Genomic DNA, 23,087 nt, shown 5'->3' with positions numbered 1-23,087 from the left:
TCTTGGTGTGTTTAACCAGTGGGTCTAGATTTAAGCTAACTATACTATCTATATTTGCGGTTATATCAACTCCTAGGTAGACAGCATGTTCCGTTACTCTATAGTCATCCATCTTGAGCTTGTCATTAATATTTATCTGTGTTGAATTCAGCTTATATCCGGAGATCTTACCAAAGCTATTCGCTTCCTCTTCTATCGCTGACATTGCTTGGATAGGATTACAGGTGACCATGGCTATATCGTCGGCATACGCTAGGATTTTTGTATCAATATTAAATGCCTTTATCGGAGTCACTAACGGATGATTTTCTAATTTCTGTATAAACGCATCTATATAGATTGCAAATAGCAGGGGAGAGCATGGGCACCCCTGCCTCGTTCCCCTAGTGATCTTAAGTCTCTCTGAGAGTGTCCCATTGATCATAACGCTGGCTCCTGGGTCAACATATAGCCCTTGCATGGCTTTGATAAATTGTGATGTAAGTCCACACCTACCCATAGTTTCCCAAAGGAACCTCCAGGAGACCCTATCGAAGGCTTTTTCTGCATCCAACAGTATTAGAGCCATAGGGTCTCCTGTTTTTCCTGCGAAATCAAAAAGTGATATCACCCGTTGAACATGGTCCGATGTCGATCTCCCTGGGATAAACCCGTGTTGATGAGGAGACACTATATTATGGATAATAGGAGCTAATCGGGCGGCCAGTACTTTTGAATTTTCTCCCACGTAGGGGTACTATTTATATTAGCCTGTTCCTGTTCGTTAAGGCAGAATCCCTCATATTGCTCCAAGTATTCATCCATGTTCTCCAGTTCTCTATTAGGCTCTTTATATAGATCTTCGTAGAATCTCTTAAACGCCCTTCTAATCTCTGAGGCTTCCGATCTCACACCTCCATCTAAGTCTTCAATGCTCTTTATTGTATTTAATGTCTGTTCTTCTCTTGTGCGAACAGCTAGGTGGTGTCCAACTTGTTCGCTTAGTTCATGAGTTTTTTTTTATAGATCGTAGCTTTACTAATAGCTTTCTCAATAAACACTTCCAATAACCGATTTCTTGCCACAGCCACCCGTTCTAATTCAACCACTTAGTGTTGCTTTGACTAATTCCGCCTCTATCATACTCAGGTTCTGTTGTAGTCTATCGAGTTGAGCCTTTCCTTCTCGGTTGGACCTAACAGAGAACTGGAGAGTTTCTCCTCTGATCCCAGCTTTCAGTGCGTCCCAAACTATCTCTATCAGAGCACTACCGATATTTACTTCCAAGAAAGCCGAGATCCATTCCCTCATGTGGTTATTATAGCCCTCGTTCTTTAAAAAAGCCCTTTCAAACGTCCAACTCCTCCATGTGGAGCTGCTTCTATTGCAATCTAAGTTAAGTGCTAACGGGTTGTGATCCGACAGTATCCTAGGTAATTTATTGATTGTGCACCTATTCTGCAGGGAATTGGAGATGAGGAAATAGTCAAGGCGTGCATGACGTGAGTGGGGGAAGGAATAAAAGGTAAATCCATGATCACCTGGGTGTTTCATATGCCAAAAATCAATCAACCCATGCAGTGAACACAGCTCCTTGAATGCCCTGAAAACCCTAGGTTTTCTCCCTTGGTAAATAAATGTCGGATCTGTCGACCATTGCCCCGGAAAGTTTAAATTAAAATCGCAACAGATAATTAAGGGTAATGGCCAGTGTACCAACTTGTTAGTACTATAGTTCAAGGCTTCAGGGTCATCTCCAACATTGCCATATACAGTACAGATAGTCATCCTATTTTCCCCATTATTATATAGACATTCCCCAATGGCCCACCTACCAAATTTGTCGGAAATTGTCTTTGTAAATTGAAGATCTCCCACCTTTAGCTAAAAGTGCAACCCCTTTAGTTCTAGTAGGTTGTGTAGAAGCGATTATCAGTTTATACCCTAGCATTTTTAAGATATATAGTTGTCCACCTTCAATGTGGGTTTCTTGTAAGCATATAATATTTGGTTCCATTGTTTGTAAGCCGATAGCAACTTTTTGTCTTTTGTTTTGATCATTTAGGCCGCATATATTCAATGAAATAATTCTTATCCTATTCATTAGAGATATAATTCCGTATTCCTGTAGTTATACCCTCTTGTTTACCATATAGCTTGGTCTCCATTTTTCCCCCTGATTGTGGATCATTACATTCTACTCTTGATTCATCCTTGGTCCACAAACCCCCCCCCTCCCCAAAGCCCCTCGTCCCCCAAGGTCCCCACCCTCCTCCCCCCCCTTACCACCCAATGAGGCGTCCTGGGTCAGCAAGTACCCAAGTGTGTGCGTCAGCTAGGTCAGCGCGTTTCAGCACCCTCTGTGTACCGGCCTGGTAAGACTGGTATAAGCGTTATAGTCAAGTTTCCAGGTATTGATTGTGGTTTCCTTTGTTGATAAAAGTTTTAAATTTTTGTCCTTATATCATTTTCCTGTCTTAGTTATTTCTTTTAAGTAGACCTCTGCTTGGATTTCGCTTGTGAAGCTTCTCGTTGTACTGTTATAGATTATTTTCAGCCGTGCCGGATTTTGAAGAAAAACAATTGCCCCGGTTTGTTCAAAAGGGGTGATTAATTGTCGCAGCCTCCATCTTCGCTCGATGGTCGTGTGAGCATAGTCTGGTCTAGTAAAGAATGAGAAGCCCTTGTATTCTCTTATTTTTGTGGGTCTTGCCAGATCTTAGATAGCTTCTTGTAAAAGAAAATTTCCGAAGTAAACCAGTATAGCCCTTGGATATTGAGGCGGCTTGTGCAGATGTTTAGGGAGCATCAATGGAAATCGGTGGGCACGTTGAATTTCTTTTTCTATTTCCCAAGTTTGTAGTTCCGGAAAGGCAGTCTTCAGAAGATTTATCATAAAGCCCCTTGGAACTTTGTCCTCCTTCCCTTCAGGAATTCCGAGGAAGCGCAGGCTATTTCTTCTGGATCGATTTTCTTGGTCTTCGATCTTTATCAGTAGGTCTTTTATAACAGCCTCTTGATCTTTTTCATGTTTTTGAAGCTGAGCAACATCGGACTCAAGATTTTCAGTACGTGCTTCTATTGTAGCCATTCTCTCAGAGATTTCAGTGCAAGTTTTGTCTACTTTTTGAATTGCTCCCTGTAACTTTTGGATAGCAGAATGGTTCCTCTAACTATCCATTTTTGTATCTTGATGGAGACTCTTAATGGAGCTTAGCACTGCGGCTAGTGAGGGTTCTGTCAATGAGCTTGCATCAGTTCTATAACCAGTTTGCTGTTGATTTTCGTAAAGTTGTTCATGTTCTGTTCTCCTCTTTGTTTTAATATCGGGGCTTTTTCGCCGCAAGTTTGATTCTTATGCCTGGTTGTTCCGAGTTGCTCACCAGATCGATGGTTTCTTCGTTTATGACTTGACCCTGTTTTTTGAATTTTGCCCTCCTTTTTTCAAGTCTTTGCCTTTTGTTCAAACCTTGCCCAGAGGTAGTTACTTTATCCGATTCTAGAAAATCGGAGCCATCTGAGCTACAAGAATCCGAAATTTGGTCTTCACTTGTATCGGTTAACTTGCAGGGATTGCTAGAGATAGACAAGCCTGTTTCATACGGGTCAGAGTCCGACTCTTCGGAGAGTGCATCGTTTTCAAGTGAGGTAGGTTTTTCCTTGTCTGGTGCAGGTAGGCGAAGTGAGAGGGGTAGGGGGGTGACAACCACGTTTTCTTTTTGAGTGTTAGATATATTCTCACTGTGTTTGCTTGGATTAATCTTGTCTATTTGATCTATTTGATCCTTTTTCGTTATTCGTGTTCTGGCTGCTTTAGCCCCTGAATTTCTCCGGGTTAAGTCATATGACTGATCGTGGAGCTGGGTACAAGAGTCCATAACCTGCATAGACTTTTCATTTATAATGGGCCGTGTTAGAAGGAATCTAGAATCATCACCGTAATTACTACACGTAGCAGTGGGTTGTTTCTCATCACTTTCCTGCGTGGCAAATTGTTTATCCGTTTTCAATAATACACTCCCTGGTTCTCTGGTCAGTGGGCTGAATATATTGAAAATCCTAGGCTGAGAAAGATCCTGCGGTCCGGTAATTTTTGTCGCAGCTTTTACATTTTTAATTGTTTGTAGTCTTTTTATTTTTTTGCCATTAATTCTAGGTTCTTGCTACTATCATTGTTGTTGTTACTTCCCAAATCTTTTTCTCTCTCTCTCTCTCTCTCTTTCTCCTTTTCTTTTCTACCCCCGCTCTCAATCTTGCTTTCTTTCACCTCCTCCCTTTTTTTCTCCTGATCCATCTCCTTGTCTTTCTCTTTGCCTTTATTCTGCTTCTTATCCATGTTTTTGTTTTTATTCTTGTCTTTTTTTAATGCTCTTTCTTTACCCTCAAGTTTTTCTTCTTCGTTCTCCTTAGCTCTGGAGCCTCTAGTTTCAGGTCGTCTCTGCACTTCAACGTTTTTCGGTGAGTCTTGTGCGTTCATTGTACTTTGAATGCTTTCCAGCCTTTCTGGAATCTCTGAAATTTCTGGACATCTAAGATTCTGTTCTCCATGTTCATCATCTATAATTGGTCTTTCCCCACCACTTGCAGCTTTATTTCCACTTTCGGTTCCATTACGTAGGGGTTGTTGTTGTAGTAATATAGCTTCTGTGGTCAGAGCACCTTCTAGTCCACTTACAATTTCCTCGCCCCGGGTCGCCATATCTGTAATCAAAAATGATACTGCAATGAGTGCCTGTAATGCCTGAAGTGCCTGTAGTGCCTGTAATACTTGAAGAAATACTAGATTAGGCTGTGTCTGGCTTTCTTGGAATTGTTGGATTCGGAGTTGTTGCATCAGTTGCTCTTGTTGTAGCTGTAACTGATTGTGTATCGCCCTTTGTATAGCCTGTTCTAAAGGGATTATAATAGTATAAAGATTCCAACAGTTACTTGAGAAGTATGCTGCGTATGAACATGTGATAAAGATCTGCACTTGTGTCATAATATCACTATTCGTGTGATAATATTGCTTATTTTTGTAGTTTGTAGGAATATGTTTACGTTCAGCACTGTTCAGCACTGTTTCCAGCGCTGCATGTAGCTCCACTCTACTATTTCTCTCTCAGGGACTACAAGACTTTAGGTCCATTACTTGCCCTTTCTCCTGTTTTTCCCTGTTTTTCCCTGTTATTCTTGTCTATCTCACCTCCCCCGCTAGCTCTCTCAGTTTCAACCTCAGCTGTAGCCGTCCTTTCCCGCTCCAGGCTCCGATCTGTACACGCCATTCTGTTGCCCTAGTAACAGCGTGAGAGCGGCGTGAGAGCGACGTGAGTCAGCAGTGTGTACTAAGAAGGCTCATTTCCGCGTTAGCAGATGACACGAAGGAAAGCTTTAGCTGAACAGGAGCTTCGGAGTTAATGCTGTGCCGGAGGGGGGATTTTGATGAGCTGACGCGCTGTACCAGTGGAGTAGGAAAGGTAATAGAGAGCTAGAGCTTGAACAAGACTTGAATATACTTTCGCAGTTTTTCAGTAGATTCTTAGTATTTTACGTTTATGCGGCCATGCGGCTATGCGAGCGTGTGTACGCATATATGCTCTAACACTTCCCAACGCACTGTATAGTTCTCTAAAAAGTCTCGCAGAGAGCCTCACAGCTATCTTATAGAATCACAGCAGAATCGGTGCCACCCTGGAGTAGATGTCAGTGTCAGTGTCAGAGCCAGAGCCCCCAATATCTCGTCAATGCAACATACGCTTCCGAAGGGTCAGCGCCAGATCCGGGGTCTTCGCTGTTAGAATCCTCGCCCCTCTAGACACTAACCTCGATAGCAGTCCGTCGGATGTTATGTTTTATCCACAGCTCCACTCACTGCTCCATCACTGTGGGTCCACGGCTCCACGGCTTTTCCACGGCTTCTCCACGGGCACCACAGGCTCCACAGCCGGCTTGGGATAGATACTCCCACTGACTAATCTTAGCCAGCTAGAACCCAATCCCAATCTCTGGCTTTCTACCAACTCCACCACATATTGTCCCTGATTTCGTCAGCGCATCATGGCAGCGTATCGCACAGTAGCATCAGAGTATCGAAAGCTCTTTACCTGGGACAGACCCCTTTCTGTTCTATTCTCTCATATTTGGAGTTTGGGCTGTAGTAGTCCAAGTGCTGACTGCTACTCCAGAGAATATCGATCATAGATCATAGATCACAATCTCCTGCTTCTTCTATCGTCTTTCGTCTTTCGTCTTTCATTTCATCTCATCTCCGGACCTGGACTGGGAAATTTGCTCACCAGGCAGAGCTCACAGAGAGGTGCATGCCCGACTGCTCACGCTGACGCCATCTTGCCTCTCTTTTTACTTTGATTCCATCAAGAAGGTATTCAGATATGTCACACATTTGCCATAAATTCTGAATGTTAGCACTCTAGTTGCTCATTAGATCACTGTAGTAAAGCTACTGCTCACCACGGAAGTCTGCTGCTGGTATTAAAAGTGCATGTTTCAGTCTGCATATCAGAATTTTTTAATGAAATAGAAGAGAATTTGAGAAGTCACTAAAAATGTGCCCTAATTTTTCTTTCTGCAGCACTAATCATACTTTCTATGGCAAAATGAACTCCCTCATTATGTTCCTTTTTAAATTAAATGTATTAAGAGTTACCACTTTATTCCAACCAAGATGGCTTCAGGTGTGCCATACGTTTTCATAAGTAGGACTGTTAGCGCTCTAGTTGTTCTTTAGAACACTCTGGGAAGCTGCAATAGAACACAAAGGAATCAACTGACAGTCTCTGCCCTTGTTGGATGTACATGTTTTACTGAGAATGTCAGACTTCATTCTCACATGACTGAAAAAGATAATGTGAATTTGCAGAAAATATGCTCTCAGTTTAGCTTATAGATCACCTTCTAAACCTATGTGGGAAAAGCATGAGAAAATAGTTTTCTCTCAAACATGATTCATGATATCACAGCAGAAGGCTTTTTCACATAGTAAAATCACCTTAGAACACACCACAATTCCTAAAATGAGTATGGTACCATCAACAAATGATTTATAATGTAACTAAAGTCTTAAAACCTTCTATTATATGCAATGCTTTTTAATGAGGTGCTATCATGTATATTGGTCCCAAGATGGCTGCCAACACTTCTTGGATGAAGTGCTGACAGCCAATCAGATCTCACGATGAGATGTGAGGTTAGGCTCCGCCCAGATATATATGTGATTTTACTTTTGATTTTCTCAGGAACTACTGAACGGATTTACACCATTTAAGCAAAAGGCACGAGTCTGAACTGAGGACTACCTCTTTGCCAAATTTGGTGTAATTTTCAGATTTCCTATGGGAACTCGGTCCTAACTATAACTATCTACTATATATATATATATTCCAATAAAGATACTAAATATGTTAAACTTACTGTCAGAACCCCTCTGAGAGGGCCATGGTGCACTCATCGGCTACTGGGCCCAACTGTGGTGGTTGAGGCCTTTTACTCCTGATGTCCAGAGGCCAGACCTACTAAAGATCCTGAGCTACTGGGCCTAGGACCCCTTCTGCCCTTGACTCTCAGTGGTAGCTGTGGACGAGCAGTTAACCCGTTCCGTGCTCGTGACGGAACCACTCCGTCATGAGCCACGGGCGCCGTGGGCTCATGACGGAGTGGTTCTGTCATGCTGCAGCTGTTGGTGGCCGCTCCTCCCACGCGGCGCTAATTCCCCGCCGTGCGGGCGATTAGCGCAGTGGGCGGAGTCGTGACGGAACCACTCCGTCATGAGCACAGCTCGCCCGTGACTCATCACGGAGTGGTTCCGTCATGAGGATAGCGGCGCCGCACTGCCCCCAAACCCCCCCCAGCGCCGCGGCGAAATTCGTGTTGCGGCAAAGGGGTTAAAGGCTCCCTCGGGTAGTGTAGATACAGGTAAGTGAACAGGACTCATAAATCAAAGTCCAAACAGTACGAACAATAAATCAATGTCCTGTCCAATACTTACTTTCATAAGAAAAAGAATAATTTTATTTCTAACTACACATTGAAAAGAATAACGATAGTCATGAGCAGTAACACAATCCTCTTGAGGTCACGGCTCCAGTAGTTGTCAGGCAAATCCCTGTCCCCTCATTTTATTTAAAACGTGGTTAGGGGTTATTCCTCATTCACTGGTGGCCCCATTCAGGGAATGCTCACTAATAGTCTAAGCTCAAGATTTCCCCTTTGACTCTCAGTAATTAGTCATTCAGTCTCTGGTGCCACAGCACTTTCAGCAGCGAATCCCCTGGGGTCGACAGGCTCAGTTCAATTCTTACCTGCTCCTACAGCATGGAATCGTTCAGGTGCCCTGAGAGTGGGCACTCTTGAGTTCAGATTCTGGTCAGAGAAGCTGGGCTGCTCGCTGTACACACTGCAGCACACGCCAGGTGCAGAGTGGCACGGCCGGTTCAACCCTGTGAGTGGAGCAGCTTCCAACTCGCTCAGATGTGGCAATCAGTTTCTCCAGAGTGGGTGAAATACAATACTTCAGCTCTGGACTAGAATCCAGTGAGAGTGTGACGTCTTCCTCTGCATCCTCCTGACCTTAGAGGGTCAGTCAGGGCAGTTCTCGCAGTGCGGCTAGACTTGCTGGTCGCAGCCTCACTCCAGTCCCAGGCGGCGGCCAGAAGTCTTTGATGATTTGGTTTCAGAAGCCCCTGGGTTGCAGCGCTACCTGCGGATGCAACACAGACCCATCCGATGCAATTGCCCACACCAGAGTGGCCTCTCCTGGCATATGGAGTAGCTACTAAGGCATTCATGAGTACTGGCACACTGGTCACACAATTACTTCAACGGAGGCCCCTTCTGGCATACGGGGTCACTGCAACAAGGCAGTGCAGGCTTGGCGCACTATGCACAGTGCTCAATGGTTTGATTAGTCTTCGGTGGCCCTCTCCCAGCCTATGGGGGTTGCTGAAACAATCCTCCACATGGGCAATGGCTCGATCAGTGCACAGTCGAATCCTCAGACTTTGCACAGAAGTCCTCATGGTAGAGCTCCCCACTGGACCTCGCTCCCTACAAAGCTCTCCCCTTTCCCACATGCACACTGGTCTTGACAAGCAGGCAGGCACTGGTGCTCCAGCTTCCAAGGCAGGTGATCTTGTTTTCCCTGAGTGATGTCCCCTCACCCAGCAGGAGGAGAAGACCAGCAGGCCTTTGCCCCAGTCCTGGTCACAAGCAGAAGTCTTGCAGAACTTACCCTTCTCACAGAGCACATATGGCTGTTTGGCAGATGGCAGATTTTGGTGTCTCAACATCCCCTTCTTATAGTCCTTTTCCAAACACCAAATGTGATTTGTGTCAGGTAGTCTTTGAAGTTTTACGTTGGGGTTCTGCTTCTTTTGAAATGTACATTTCTCCTTTTCTTCTTTTTTTTTAGAGGATGTCTATCACAGCAGGCATGACTCCGTAGAGGATTGACCCACAACACAATTTATGGAAGTGCCAGAGTTCACACCTGAATGTCAGCCACAGTGACGTGCATCAAATAGTAAATACTATTTTCCCAGACCTACTCTATGATTCCATTATCATCCCTGTCTCCCTTCCTAAGTTGCATCCAGGCCCCTTTCTTGTTTTCTATCAATTAATCAAGGAGCAACCTTTTGAAGTGTAAAGGGGGGGTCGCCTTCTCCAGTGTGTCCCAACCAGCTCACAGGAATACAGTACTACACAATTCTGTCTGGGTAGATCCATCTCCGCCTCCTGTCTTCACCAGGTAGGCCTGGCCTTTCCAAAATGGAACTCGGTGTCCTTCATATGATGTGCCAATGCAGGCCCACGTAGGATACATTCACAGCACCCTTACTGTCCAGCAGTGTTACCTTCATGCATTTTACCATTCCAAGTACAGATACATTGAGACACACATGTCTCAATGTATCTGTGTGCAGTGTTCAGCTCTGAAGCTTGCCTATGCTGTACCAGGATGTGCTATTTGAAAACACATACAGCCAGCACACACCCAACATGTGCGCTACACCACACTTCACCCTTCATGTATTGTGCTTCATGCAAGCACACATTCACCCAGCACAAGCTTCCATTGTTCATGCACTGCACAACACAACATCTTTCATGTCTTGTTTTTCTTGCAGGCATACAAACGCTTAGCACATGCACTAATCCTACATGTACTACACAACACTTGTGTTGCTTAACTCTTGGTGAAGGCAATAGGCTTCCACAACTAGGAGGGTAGCACTTTGGGTGTCTCTCCTCGTCCAACAAGACCATGACAAATAAAAATCAGCATTAGGGATCCAGATGACAGTACAGATGGGCTATAAGTGCCTGGGTATATGTCTTTACCTGCAGAGGACTTTTTTGTCCCGATACTTACGGGTCCAGTCATTTTACAGATTGCGTGCTCATGGCAGCCGCCATTGAGCCCATCAGCACATCGGTCTATAGGCATGCACGTGTAGCCGTCCCCTTTGTATCCCCACTGGCAACGGCAGGAAACTTTCACTCCAGTCTGAAAACACACCGAAAACTTGCCACAGCCTCCATTGTTTTGCTTGCAGAAATCCACAACTGTACAGCGGAGACAAATAAAAACATAAATGTTTCATTTATTCATGAGGTATTGTCGTGTCTGTACTATAACATCATGTACAAGCGTTGCACATGGGCACGATGAGGAAACGATTCCATAATGGTGGGTTGGGTACATTGAACATTGCTGGTGGTACACTTACTTCCATTAAAGATATGGTGGGACATGTCGGGATCACCACCACAACTCTGTGCTCCACATACACCAGCAATGTAAATCTGATGTGTTAATATGTACTCTTACATGGTGTGTGTTTCATGCTGAGACACTTCTCCACTTATAATACAGTTGTCTGTGGGTTATTCAATCAGCATTAATGCTCATGGAATACTTGGGCACTGATGTGTTACAGCCAGCAATCGGTTTTAAATATGGCTGTGCTGTAGCTGAAGTTCCTCAGTTTCTAGGGGCCCTGAGTGAGGGTCTCGGGGCTCTTAGGGTCTTGTTAGATGAGAGAAATTAATCTATTGTCCACTGAAATTTGAATGGTAACAGTGGGCTCCTAAGGGGCTTAGGGTACTATTGTGATGCCCCAGAGATACAGTGACGGCCTGATACCACTCTCTCAACACCTGTGCTTTCTGCAGTACAGAGAGTACAATATGCCACCTAGTTCCCATTTTCCACTGTTGCTGTAGTGTCTCTCTGCTGAATGACGCCACCATAATGGTGCATCATACAGCTCCACCACAGAGAAGCATTGAAGCATCGGTCCTCAAACAGACACATAACTTGTGCACACTTTTGATTTCACCAATGAGAAGAGCTGCGGGTTGTTACCTGTGCAGTGTCTGTCAGCGTGGGAGTGGCTAGGGTCTATTTTTGCTCATTCTTGACATGGGTGCAATTCCACTGAGGGTGCTGTAGCTATGATAAACACTAATTGTTCCTATTGGTCACTGTCACCATCAGGGCTGTGGGAGCGCCCAATTCCGCTGCATCCTTTCGTGAATTCTCGATTCACAGCCTTTGCTAAATGTATTTCTAAATCATCACAATATTCAAACTGCAAACCTCTCAACTTGCAGGTACAAAAAAATATTTTGGCATTTGAAACAAATCTTGTGAGAACTGTAATTTGAGGATTTTGGTTGTGAAGCTTCTACTTTGTATGAGGTCCCAATCAAGATCTATGAAGCGCTGGGGCACATCGTGGTCCGGTTTTATGTGTTGACCCAGAAGGAGTCTGTGGGGCATATTATCAAGAACGGCGTTAAAATTATCGTCGGTTTAGCGGCGGGAAACTGCTGCTAAAGCGGCGATAATGGGCTTGATAATATGCCCTTGAGAATTCCAATAGAAGCCCAGGTTCACACCAGAAAATGAGCCTTTATTGGAATTCTCAAGGGCATGTTATCAAGCCCATTATCGCCACTTTAGCAGCAGTTTCCTGCCGCTAAAGTGGCGATAATTTTAACGCCGTTCTTGATAATATGCCCCTGTGTGTTCCTTGCGCACACATTTACTCAAACTATCTCCGAGGTAGAGTATATTTTGCTGACAGCAAAGGAGCATATTAACAACGGCCAGCGATAATTATCGCTGGCCGTGCTTACCAATAATTGTATTATCGCAGGCTATCTCTGGTATTTATCGCCCTGGTAGCGCGTTATTAACAACGCGTTACTCCAGGGCGATAAAAATTCCAGAGATAGCGAGGTTATCGCCCTCTAGCAGGGAACATCGCTGGTTTTCCATTGATGTTCCCTGCAAAAGGGCGATAACCTTGCTGAAACGACCCACAGGGTCGTATCAGCATAATCCACCCCCTATGTTATGGATGGCTAAGTCAGGATTTTAGCAGACGTTAGGCTTTGGCGAAAACGGCCGTTTTCGCCAAAATCTAATGTGTGCTAAAATCATGTGGGCTGCCTTGTAAATATCGCGATGTAAACATCAGCGATATTTGCAAGGTAGTCCATCTTGGGTATGCCCAGTGACGCCCACTTTGCATCTCATTGGAGATGCAAAGTGAGGCATTGGGAAAAAGGGTGCTTACATGCGATTATGCATGTTAGCACCTTCTTGTAAATAAGGCGCTGGTTTTATCTCTGCTTTTTTGGCTTTGTAAGCCAAAAAACTGAGATAAAGCCCTTGTAAATATGCCCCAAAGTTCAGAAATACAGAGCAGTAATTGCCTCTTTGTGTTTCTGAGCTCTGCTGTAAGCAAACCATGCACGAGATATTTCGAGTTAATGTATGCCCTTAAGACGCCACACAAAAATGCACACATCCCGTCTGTGCCGGTGCAGTGAAGGAAATGGGGGTCATGATACACCCCGAATTGTACAAGAGGGCATCCATAAGTTAACAAAGCGAGGACCACAAGCACGTGGTGTTATCAGGCGCTGAGAGATCTGTCCTGTCCTGAAAAGCGTAGAATAAAAGTTAGCATACCCTGGCCCGACAGACAGCCTCGGCAGGTACGGGTGGTCTTCAGTAAGCATGATATCAATATGTGTGTGACCAAAAAGATCATGGGGTCTTTCTGAAGTGTCCTGGCGAGGGAGCAGATCAGTTCTTCTGAGACTAGTGTTATACAGCTACTCAAAGGGCAGTCTCGTCTTTGGAGGCCAGTGTTCATCTGTGCTGAGGACTGGGTGCCAAAGGCTAAAAGTACCTGGACAAGTTTACAACGAGCTTTGACAATGTCTAGAGGTGTCTAGAGGTAACCATGGAGCTATACAAGTAGGTTCTAGTCCCATACTGAATCAGAGGCCAGATCATCTACTGCCCTGGATAACCTGGAGTGCAGAGGTGTCGCCTGGATAGCGACAGAGAAACTGCACAGTGTTTCTATGACGGCACAGTAAGTGGGCACCATGTAGGACCATGGCTCACGTGAGGCATCAGACTCCCTACAATGTTTCCAACTACTCTCATCCCGGTTGGGTGCTGGGTCAAGCTCCTGAGAGTGTCCAGATAGCCTTGAACGCTGGCAGCCCAATCATTGTCAAAGACTGAGTTTGTGGGAAGGTATTGGCACTCCTACTTGAGCCGCAAGCACCGGCAGTGCTCAACCATGGTTCTGCTCCTTCTTTCTCTCAGACAGGGAAAGAACTCACTGGAATAGCCGCTGGGCCAAGATGACACAGCCTGCACTGTAAAGGGTGAAATGTAGTTAGGGCGGAATTCAGACCTAACATCTGCACGGATATACTTGGTGAATGGCATAAGACCCCAGAGCAGTGATTCATTTTGGCCGGCTGTTGCCTGTGGGGTCACCAGAAATTAATTTTGGGGACCAGCGCTTATTTTTTTCTCATCAGATAAGGATCACGAGCAGTTCAGGGAAAACGCACAAAGGGAAAAGGAGGAGGAAGAAAAAGATGGAAAAATCGTCTCTCAAAAGAAGAAGTCAGGAACCTGCAAGAGTGAGATAAAAGAGCAGGGAGTGTGTGATGGTGGAATAAAGAGGTGTGCAAAAGACTGAAGACTGTGTAGCCTTGGTAATAGGTGCACTGACATTTAAAAGAACAGGTGGTGGGCTTCTGTGTAGGGCTTTGCGGACCTGCACTTACTCTTTCACAAATTAAGCACTCCCCATAGACAGCAGTTTCCTCGTTGAAAAGGCCATGTGTATGACTCAGGCCTATCTAGAGGGGCCAAATATGACAACCCCCAAAAAGAGCTAAATTCTTTGCCCACCTCACTGGTCTGCTCCATCAATAAAACCTAATTGCGCCGCGAGTTAAAGGCAGTCATTATTTGGAAGAGGTTTACTAGACCACCCTCTGGTCCCAAATCTTGTGAAAGGGAAGCACGCTCTGCAGGCTTCTTTTCACTCAGGGGGCTGGAAGAAGCCAAGAACTAGACCAGGAAGAGAATTCCATCATCCAGCATGTTATGAGAAAGTTGTGACACCTGCTGTGACCCTTTCTATCCCAGGAACAGTCAGCAATGCTCCTTTTATGATGCCAGAGTACGCTGCATGAATACTGCCGACCCGCGTCTTCCAGGCTAGCTCACGGGGTCCATGGACTGCCTGCTGTCTAAGGGTAAACCCCTCATGGACTGCTTGGTGCTCGACTGGGAGCCCATAAAGGTGGTGAAGAACTAGTGTCATGCTCATCCTTTCTTGATTTTTGATGGTATACTGGGCTCCTAATGGTCAGTCGTCTGCCTCAGTATTGCTTCAAGCACAGTGCAGGACACCAGCCGTGGAGCACAATGGCATAGACCCCAGTAACACCCCTGGTCCTCATCAGGCCTACAAGACAGCAAGAATCACAGACAATGCAGTTTACCGGTTGGAGCCTTGACTCAGCAGACTCCAATAAACTTTAGTTTAGTAAACTTTGGTATATACAGCTACTGCGGCCATACTGTGGACTTTTTTTAATCCAAAAACAAGACAAATCCTTTTTCGCTATTTTTCTACCTGTGTAATATGAAATGGAGTTCACAGATTTTTCTTCAGTCAAAACATTTTGAATCTGAACTAAAAGGGGTGAATCGGACTGTAAAACCATTAGGCTTGCAAATCTTTTTAAATATTAAAAATTGTTTTTATCATAAATATAATCACCAAGAAAAGATTTTTATGAGTTGAACTTTTCAACTTGACTTTGCACTATTTTGGTTCTTAAAGTCAAACCGTTTAAAGATTTGATTTCTGCTTTAAACTAAAATTTCCATCTTCACATTTGAAAAGTGGAGAATAGGTATTTCTTCCACTAATAATTTAAACGAAGCAACAGTTTGAAAGAAGATTGGTCCATATTTAGACTTAGTCAAAAACTTTAGTCTGGAGAAAATCCTGTTTACTCATTTCTCTATCATGTAATCAGTGAACCTGGTGCACCTGGATGGACTTAGTTTCCACTATCCACCAGTCCACATTTTCTCCGAGATATGGTCCTTGGATGGGAACAGCTGGTCACGTGCTCCTACAAGCAACTTATTCATTCTTATGCTGCGTCTGTCATGGCATAATTAAGGCTCACCCAGTCTGTCTTTATCCAGCCCTACATTTTTAGGTCTTGCCTAGGCAGCGCTCGCACTGTCTCTTCGAGACATGCTGCTGTATTAAGGATATGTGCATAAAGCTCCGCCCACTTTCAGCCCATCTATTTAATTGGCTACTGTCCATTGTAAATGGTGGTTTTTCATTGGTCAATAGGCTGAGTAGTCCCTCCTTAGTAACCAACTGGTCTCTTCTTGTAACCTCCCATGAAGACACACCCTGTTACATGTGTTGTTACTCCCTCGATCCTAATTACAGCGCAAGGGACTATTTTCTTAAAAGGCTTCAGGCAGGACACACACTTGATCCTAAGCTATGCTGGGAGTGCTTACTTCACTCACAAGAACATCTCACATTTATACAAGACCGTTTATTAATTTCCCTTCATCAGCTCCACACAGAGTGGAACTTAATCCAGAATTAATATATTAATACCTTTTCACATTTCAAAGCTACTAATTTTATATATGGACATAGCTAGTTGAATGTACTTGTGGTTCTGGCTTGCATGCAATGCATTATGGGTAGGGTGGATTTACCATATCTTCTGCAGGGTGCAGTACCATATGTGGCCAAAAGAGGTCCCCTGGGACCTCTTTTGGCCACATATGGTACTCCACCCTGCAACATGTCTAGATAAAAAATTGGATGTATAATCCCAGTAACTCCAACTCCAACAAATGCAAGACCAATTGCATTTCCAAAGCACTAGGTCTCAAATTTGTTAAAGTTAGAGCTGTTGGTGTTGAAAATGACAATGTTTTTAACTTTTGCTTTTTTATACCATTAGCAATAGTGCACAGCAAATATAATAATTCCACTGCAAATAGAAACAAAACTAAACATTCTGCCTCGTTTGTATAATTAGCTCCTGTCCCTGTCCTTTGTAAATGGTGGCTTTTCGTTGGTCAATAGGCTTAGTAGTTCCTCCTTAGAATCCCCTTGTCTCTTCTTGTAACCTCCCATGAGAACACTCCCTGTTACATGTGTTGTTACACCCTAGGACTTAATTACAGCCTCCAGGGACTATTTTCTTAAAGGGTGCCAGGCAGGACACACACTTGGTCCTAAGCAAGGCTGTGAGTGCTTACTTCACTCACAAGAACATCTCACATTTATACAAGACGTCTATTTATTTCCCTTCATCAGCTCCACACAGAGTGGAACCTAATCCGCAATTAATATAATAATACTTTTGTCACATTTCAAAGCTACAAATTTTGTATATGGACATAGCTAGTTGAATATACATGTGGTACTGTCTTGCATGCAATGCATTATGGGTAGGGTGGATTTACCATATCTTCTGCAGGGTGCAGTACCACATGTGGCCAAAACAGGTCCCCTGGGACCCCTATTGACCACATATGGTACTCCACCCTGCAACATGTCTAGATAAAAAATTGGATTTATAATGCTAGTAACTCCAACTCCAACAAATGCATGACCAATTGCATTTCCAAAGTAGTAGTTCTCGAATTTGTTAAGGTTAGAGCTGCTGGTGTTGAAAATGACAATGTTTTTTACTTTTGCTTCTTTATACCATTGGCAATAGTGCACAGCAAATATAATAACTCCACTGCCAATAGACACAAAACTAAACGTTCTGCCCAATTGGTATAATTGGCTCCTGTCCCTGTCCTTTGTAAATGGTGGCTTTCATTGGTCAATAGGCTTAGTAGTTCCTCCTTCGTATCACCTTGTCCCATGAGGACACTTCCTGGTACATGTGTTGTTACTTCATAAGTTTTAATTACAGCCACAGAGCACTGCTTTCTTAAAGGCTTTACAAACAAAACACAAGCTTGTTGCTCTGTAAGCCTGGCAGTGGTTATTTTACTGACTAGCACATCTCACAATTATATGAGACCTTCTATTAATTTTCCTTCATCAGCTCAGACAGAGTACTGCACCCTGTAACTTGGCTGGTTAAAAAACATGGGTATTTATAATGCCAATAACTCCAACTTTGCAGGGTGCAGTACTATATGTGGCCAAAAAGGGCCCATGGGACCTCTTTTGGCCACATATGGTACTGCACCCTGCAACATGGCTAGGTGAAAAAAGACATTGGCATTTATAATGCCAATAACTCCAACAAATGCGCGTCTCGCATTTGAGCTGTTGGCATTGAAGATGACAGTATTTTTTACTTTTGCTTTTTTATACAATTGACAATAGTGCTTTGCAAATAATTTAATTCCACTGCAAATAAAAACTAAACTAAACATTCCGCCCCATCTTTTTAATTGGCTCCTCTCCTGACCTGTCCCTTGTAAACGGTCATTTTTTGTTGATCAATAGGCTTAGTAGTCCTTTCTTAGTACCACCTTGTCTCTTCTTGTAACTTCCCATGAGAACATCCCTTGTTATATGTGTCATTACTCCCTAAGTTTTAAGTACAGGCTTGTTTTATGTGGTATTACTCCCTAAGGTTAAAGGACAGCCACAGAACACTATTTTCTTAATGGGTTTTAGACAGAAAACAGCTTTTAGCCTCAGAGAAAGCTTGCAGTGGTTACTTTACTCACTAGCACATCTCACATTTATATGAGACCTTCTATAAATTTCCCTTCATCAGCTCCACACAAAGTAGAACCTAATCCAGAATTAATATAATAATTCTTTTGTCACATAAAAAAGCTACTAATTTTATATATGGGCATAACTATTTGAATGTACTTGTGGTACTGTCTTGCATGAAATGCATTATGGGTAGGGTGGATTTACCATATCTACTGCAGGGTGCAGAAACCATATGTGGCCAAAAGAGGTCCCATGGGACCTCTTTTGGCCACATATGGTACTGCACCCTATAACATGGCTTGGCAAAACACATTGGCATTTATAATGCCAGTACCTCTAACTTTGTAGGGTGCAGTACTATATGTGGCCAAAAGAGGTTTCATGGGACATCTTCTGACCACATATGGTACTGCACCCTGCAAATGGCTTGGTAAAACAAGTATTTGCAATGCAATAGGTCTTGCATTTACGCAAGTTTGAGCTATTGGCATTGTAAATGAGAATGCCTTTTATTTATGTTTTGGTTTTTAACACATAAATAAAAGTCATTGTCATTTACAATGCCAATAGCTTAAACTCGCGTAAATGTGAGACCTATTGCATTGCAAATGCTTGTTTTAGACTAAAGCGACCTCTGCCAGGAATGACCCTCAAGCGACTGCACACAACAATAAAGAGGGGTGGGCGAGTACTAAGACCCTGCACAGCAAGTTAGTTCTGGCCATGGTCATTGCAGAAGAGCTAAGTGCACAACACAGTTATTTTTTGTGGGGGAAGAATGCAGAGGCACGCGAGTGCTGTATATAATGAATGTTTCAGTGTCGATCTCAATGGGACTTATTCCATCGACCTCCGACACAAATCACTTCTCTGGTATCCGATGCGGTTATCTACCGATTTTACACAAATCTTTGCTGCAGTCTCCTTATCTCAGCTACCATTACCAATTTGCTTCCTCTGAACGGTCCTCCTGCAACTCTTGGTGCTGCCTTTTATGACAAACTCTGGTGCGGCTGCAAGAAGCATCAACCATTTCTGCGCGTGCATGCAAAATGATGCTTGAAGGCCCTTTATATGTCTGCAGGTAATATATTAACAGCACACATTTTGCATAATTAATTGATGCATTGCGTTCCACTTTAGGGATGAGACCGCACATAGACTGACTTCACTGTTGTATCATAAAAAGTGAACTCACCTGTACATTTGAGTCCATCTCCCTCATAAAACGGCTTGCACAGGCACGTGTTGTTTTCTTTACAGACAGCGTTTCTCGAACACGCTGGGGAACACACTGGCAGCACATCTGCAAACGTGGGAGGAACAGCTTTTGTTTAGTAAGAGCTCTCAGAGATAGAAAGATGACGGGCATGGTCTGCACGGAGGCATTTGTGTTATGGGAAACGGATATTTGCACCGCAACTTGTAGACAAAGCGCACTTACCAATGTTTTGCTTTTGTAAGGTGATCCCATGATAGGTTTAGCAGCAGTGGCCTTACTGCTAGTAAGTTCTCACTGCTGCACAAGGGGACAGAATGACAGACCCCTTTATTGCCACCATGGAATAGGAAATCTCAACTTAATGGGAATTTACAATCTTTTTTTTCTGGAAGGATGGGCCTGATGTACTTAGGTTTGTCCCTGGTTTGAGACAATTTTAAAACTTTCTTGAGGCAGAACTAGCACGCTACCTGAGGCCAGGAAGGGGAGTCTTCAGGACTGGCTGTAGCTCAGAAGAATGGCCTCAAGACAGGCTTAGCAGGGTATTTGGCTTAGCAGGGATCTACATGAATCAGGCCTTATTTTCTTTCTTAAGAGCATCTTAAGGCTGACTAAAAGCGAGGAGAAAGTTTTATTAATTCTGTATTAATACACACCTTTGTTCTGTAAATGTGCATGGCCCTTTTATCACAAGAACACTGTATTTAGCTATGTTGTAAAATGTACCCTATATGTAATACATGCGTGGTGCCCTGATTGCCGAACTACATGTGAACATGGAATACTGACTTCTTATCTTAGCCCTGGCATCATGTCAATCTAGCATGTGTGCAGAAGTCTAGGCCAATCCCTGACAATGTGAGGTCCAAGACCTATCCTGTGACATGGAGGGACACATTAAGCGTACTATTATAGTGAACAGTGGACTACAGTCCCTGTGCAGGGTTCATCATTTAAATAGGTGGTGGCAGTGTACTATGTTTAATGATGTGGATTATGACAAGTCCTTTTGATGTGTGTGCCAGTGAGAGAATGTTGTACTGACCCTTATCATGTCAAGGTCCACGGTTCCAGATCCAGAACCTTGCTCTGACATCCTGTGTGCATGTTGAGTCTGTGCATGTGTACAGTGAGCTTGTGATACATGTATGGGTGAAGGACCTGTGGGAGGGTTGACTGAGTCTAATTACTAAAGATACTGGAATCCACTTTGGATGCCCTGGCATAAATTGGCACAAGATGGAGGGTCACAATAGCTTCCCCAGACAGGGGAAGTGCATTGCCTTAATTCCTGTCTCTATAAGGTGGAGAAACCAGTCACTGCAGTGAGGAGAATGAAGACAGGGCTACCATTAGAATTTCCTTGAATGCTTTCTTGGAAGGGTTTGCTGATTGGTTCTTCCTGAGCCTTCCATTAGGTAGATGTGCAGGACGACACTATCTGTTGTTTAAGGAGAAGAAATTGCGAGGGAGGGCATAGCTTTTTGTCTGTCTGGATTAATGCTTTAGGAAGGCTGATGGCAGGCATGTGCAGAGATCTCACACTTTATTGTGCACATTGTAAGGAAATAATTCTTTTCGCCCGATCACTCCCGTTATTTTGGACTAATGCTATTGGTTTTTTAACTCTGCACACTGGCACACAGCTAACCAGACCCCAGGTCAAGTGCTCTTAACTTTACCTAATTACCTATAAATTGCTAGTATATGGAACCCTGCAACCCCAGGACCCATAAGTTGAATTGCACGAGTGGGTTGCAGCACTTACTGTCCCGCCACTAAAGGACCATGAAAGGATGACTCTAAGCCTGCTACAGTGGCTTGGCTGGTCAGTTTTAAAACTGCCATTTCGATGTGTCAAAATCACCTGTTTGCCAGGTCTAAACCTTCCTTCTTAAGAGTATAAGCAATTACTAAAGTATGCCTTACTAGCCCTGAAACAATGTGCATAGTATTTAAAAGTAGGAAATATGTATGTAATGTTTTTACATGTCCTTACAATAAAAAAAAAAAAAACCCTTTTCCACAGTATCACGACTGTCTGTGTCATAGCAAATACAGGGTTACTTTATCACACTTAATAACACTAACTTCAGATTAGCACTTGCTAGAAACATACTTCAAACACACATTTTCATAGCTAAACAAAATCTAAACTTAATGCTAAAGTGGAAGTTTATTTATTTCAGAAATAGTGACTTTAGAAAGTCACTACTTTTCTTGCCTGGAGCCTTTAGCAACCTTTTCAGAGTTAATCCCCAGCTGTCACCGGGCAGCCTGCTGGGCCCCTGCAAGGAGATGTGAATGGCTCCCACTTGTACCAGGGAGAACGAAGTGGACTGCAAGGTCGGTTGGCTGACTTCCTATTAAGGTACAGGGCCACAAAATCTGCATGAAGCCTACTTTTTCCAAGAGCCCAGCTGTCGAGTTCCAACTTGATTTTCCATTGATCATGCTGGCGGCTTCTAGGAGAGTGGGTCCTTACCCCAATGTGGTGTCCACATGGCCCTGGGCCCTTGGCTGGTATTAGAGCGTACTCCTCTAACCATAAAACCTCCACAGCTGGACACTTAGAAACTTTTTCAGAGTTTTTCTTCGAGAGAACCAGCAGAGACCATGACCGACGTTGAAGCTGCATTCACCGATGTTGAATCGCTGGTCGGATTCAACTTGCCTGTTTCTCCTGCTGAAATGATTTAGACTTCCAGAACCGTTTCTAAGTCCGAACGTTGAGGGTCTTCATCGAGGCCGATGTTGAACCGCATCCAAGTGCTGAAATGATCTTCCTGGGTACAGATTTCAAAAGTCACCAGCTAGGAGCATCCCTGCCTTCAAAGCTGGCCACTACAAGTTCCCACCGGAGCCAAGACTCACACTGCGGACTCAGACTTCACCAGGCTGCCATCGTTGAGCCCTCCTATGGATCCAGCCTGCAGCTCAACACGGTGATAACCCATTGACGAGGACTTTTCTCCAGAAAATCTTCTAAGTCAGAAGGTAAACTTTCCACCAGGACAATTCTGGTCCCAGTACTCTACCAGTAGTAGCTCGCAGTTGGCCTCAAATTTAGACTCATCATCAAAAAGCTTTATTCGGTAATACAATTTCATACCATAAAAGCATTTACATAGAATACAATAAACATCATAAAATTGACAAGAATTGTTTTTGCCTGGCTAAAAAGAGAAAAGTACTAAAAGGGCTATTCAGACGGTATAAAAGCAAACCCCCCCTGTAGCAAGTTAAAGATGCATAGGAGGGTAATCCCAAATCATCGTAGGGTTAGTTTAAATGGATCATAACAGCCATCTGTATAGGACAATTAAAAAAAAGACATGTGAGAGAACAAGTCTCATTTTAAAGGTTTGATCTATGTCGGACACAAAATTTAAGAAATGTTGCCATATTATGCGCCAGTGCTTCTGTTTCTAGCATTTGAAGGACCGTGAGTGCTGGTCGGCATTGGGTTAGGCACATATGTTTTAAAAAAGGAATGAGATATTGTTTTCGTGGTTCGGTGTAGAATTTACAAAAAATGATTACATGGAGGGTCGATTGGGGAGAAAGGTCATCACAAGGGCATAGCGACAATTGGGGTGACCAGTCATTGGTCACGGGAAAAGCAATTAACCGATGGAACACATTCAATCGTAGTCTAGTCAATAAAAATTTCTCATAATTACTTAAACTGGAATTTAAGTATGGCTCTATTTGATCAGTAGTCTGAATGGGGAGATAGATCTGTACTGATTTTTTATTTGATTCAAGTGCCAGGCGAAGGTCTGTTAGGTGGTTTATGCACATATCTC

The 23,087-nt window shown here is 43.6% G+C and overlaps 1 protein-coding gene across 1 annotated transcript in view; it reads right to left on the bottom strand.

The window, feature by feature from the left end:
- Positions 1–23,087, bottom strand: part of LOC146855445 (stabilin-2-like) — a 1,201,024-nt gene that overhangs the window by 230,999 nt on the left and 946,938 nt on the right. Inside the window, 2 exon segments of the mRNA XM_085653243.1 lie at positions 10,349–10,542; positions 19,255–19,362. Coding sequence (XP_085509369.1) covers positions 10,349–10,542; positions 19,255–19,362 — 302 coding nt within the window.

The sequence above is a fragment of the Triturus cristatus genome, chromosome 4_1, assembly GCF_964204655.1.
Source record: "Triturus cristatus chromosome 4_1, aTriCri1.1, whole genome shotgun sequence".
In the NCBI taxonomy this organism is placed as follows: Eukaryota; Metazoa; Chordata; class Amphibia; order Caudata; family Salamandridae; genus Triturus; species Triturus cristatus.
Note: the sequence above shows the minus strand (reverse complement) of the source record. Positions and strands in the feature narration are given on the sequence as shown.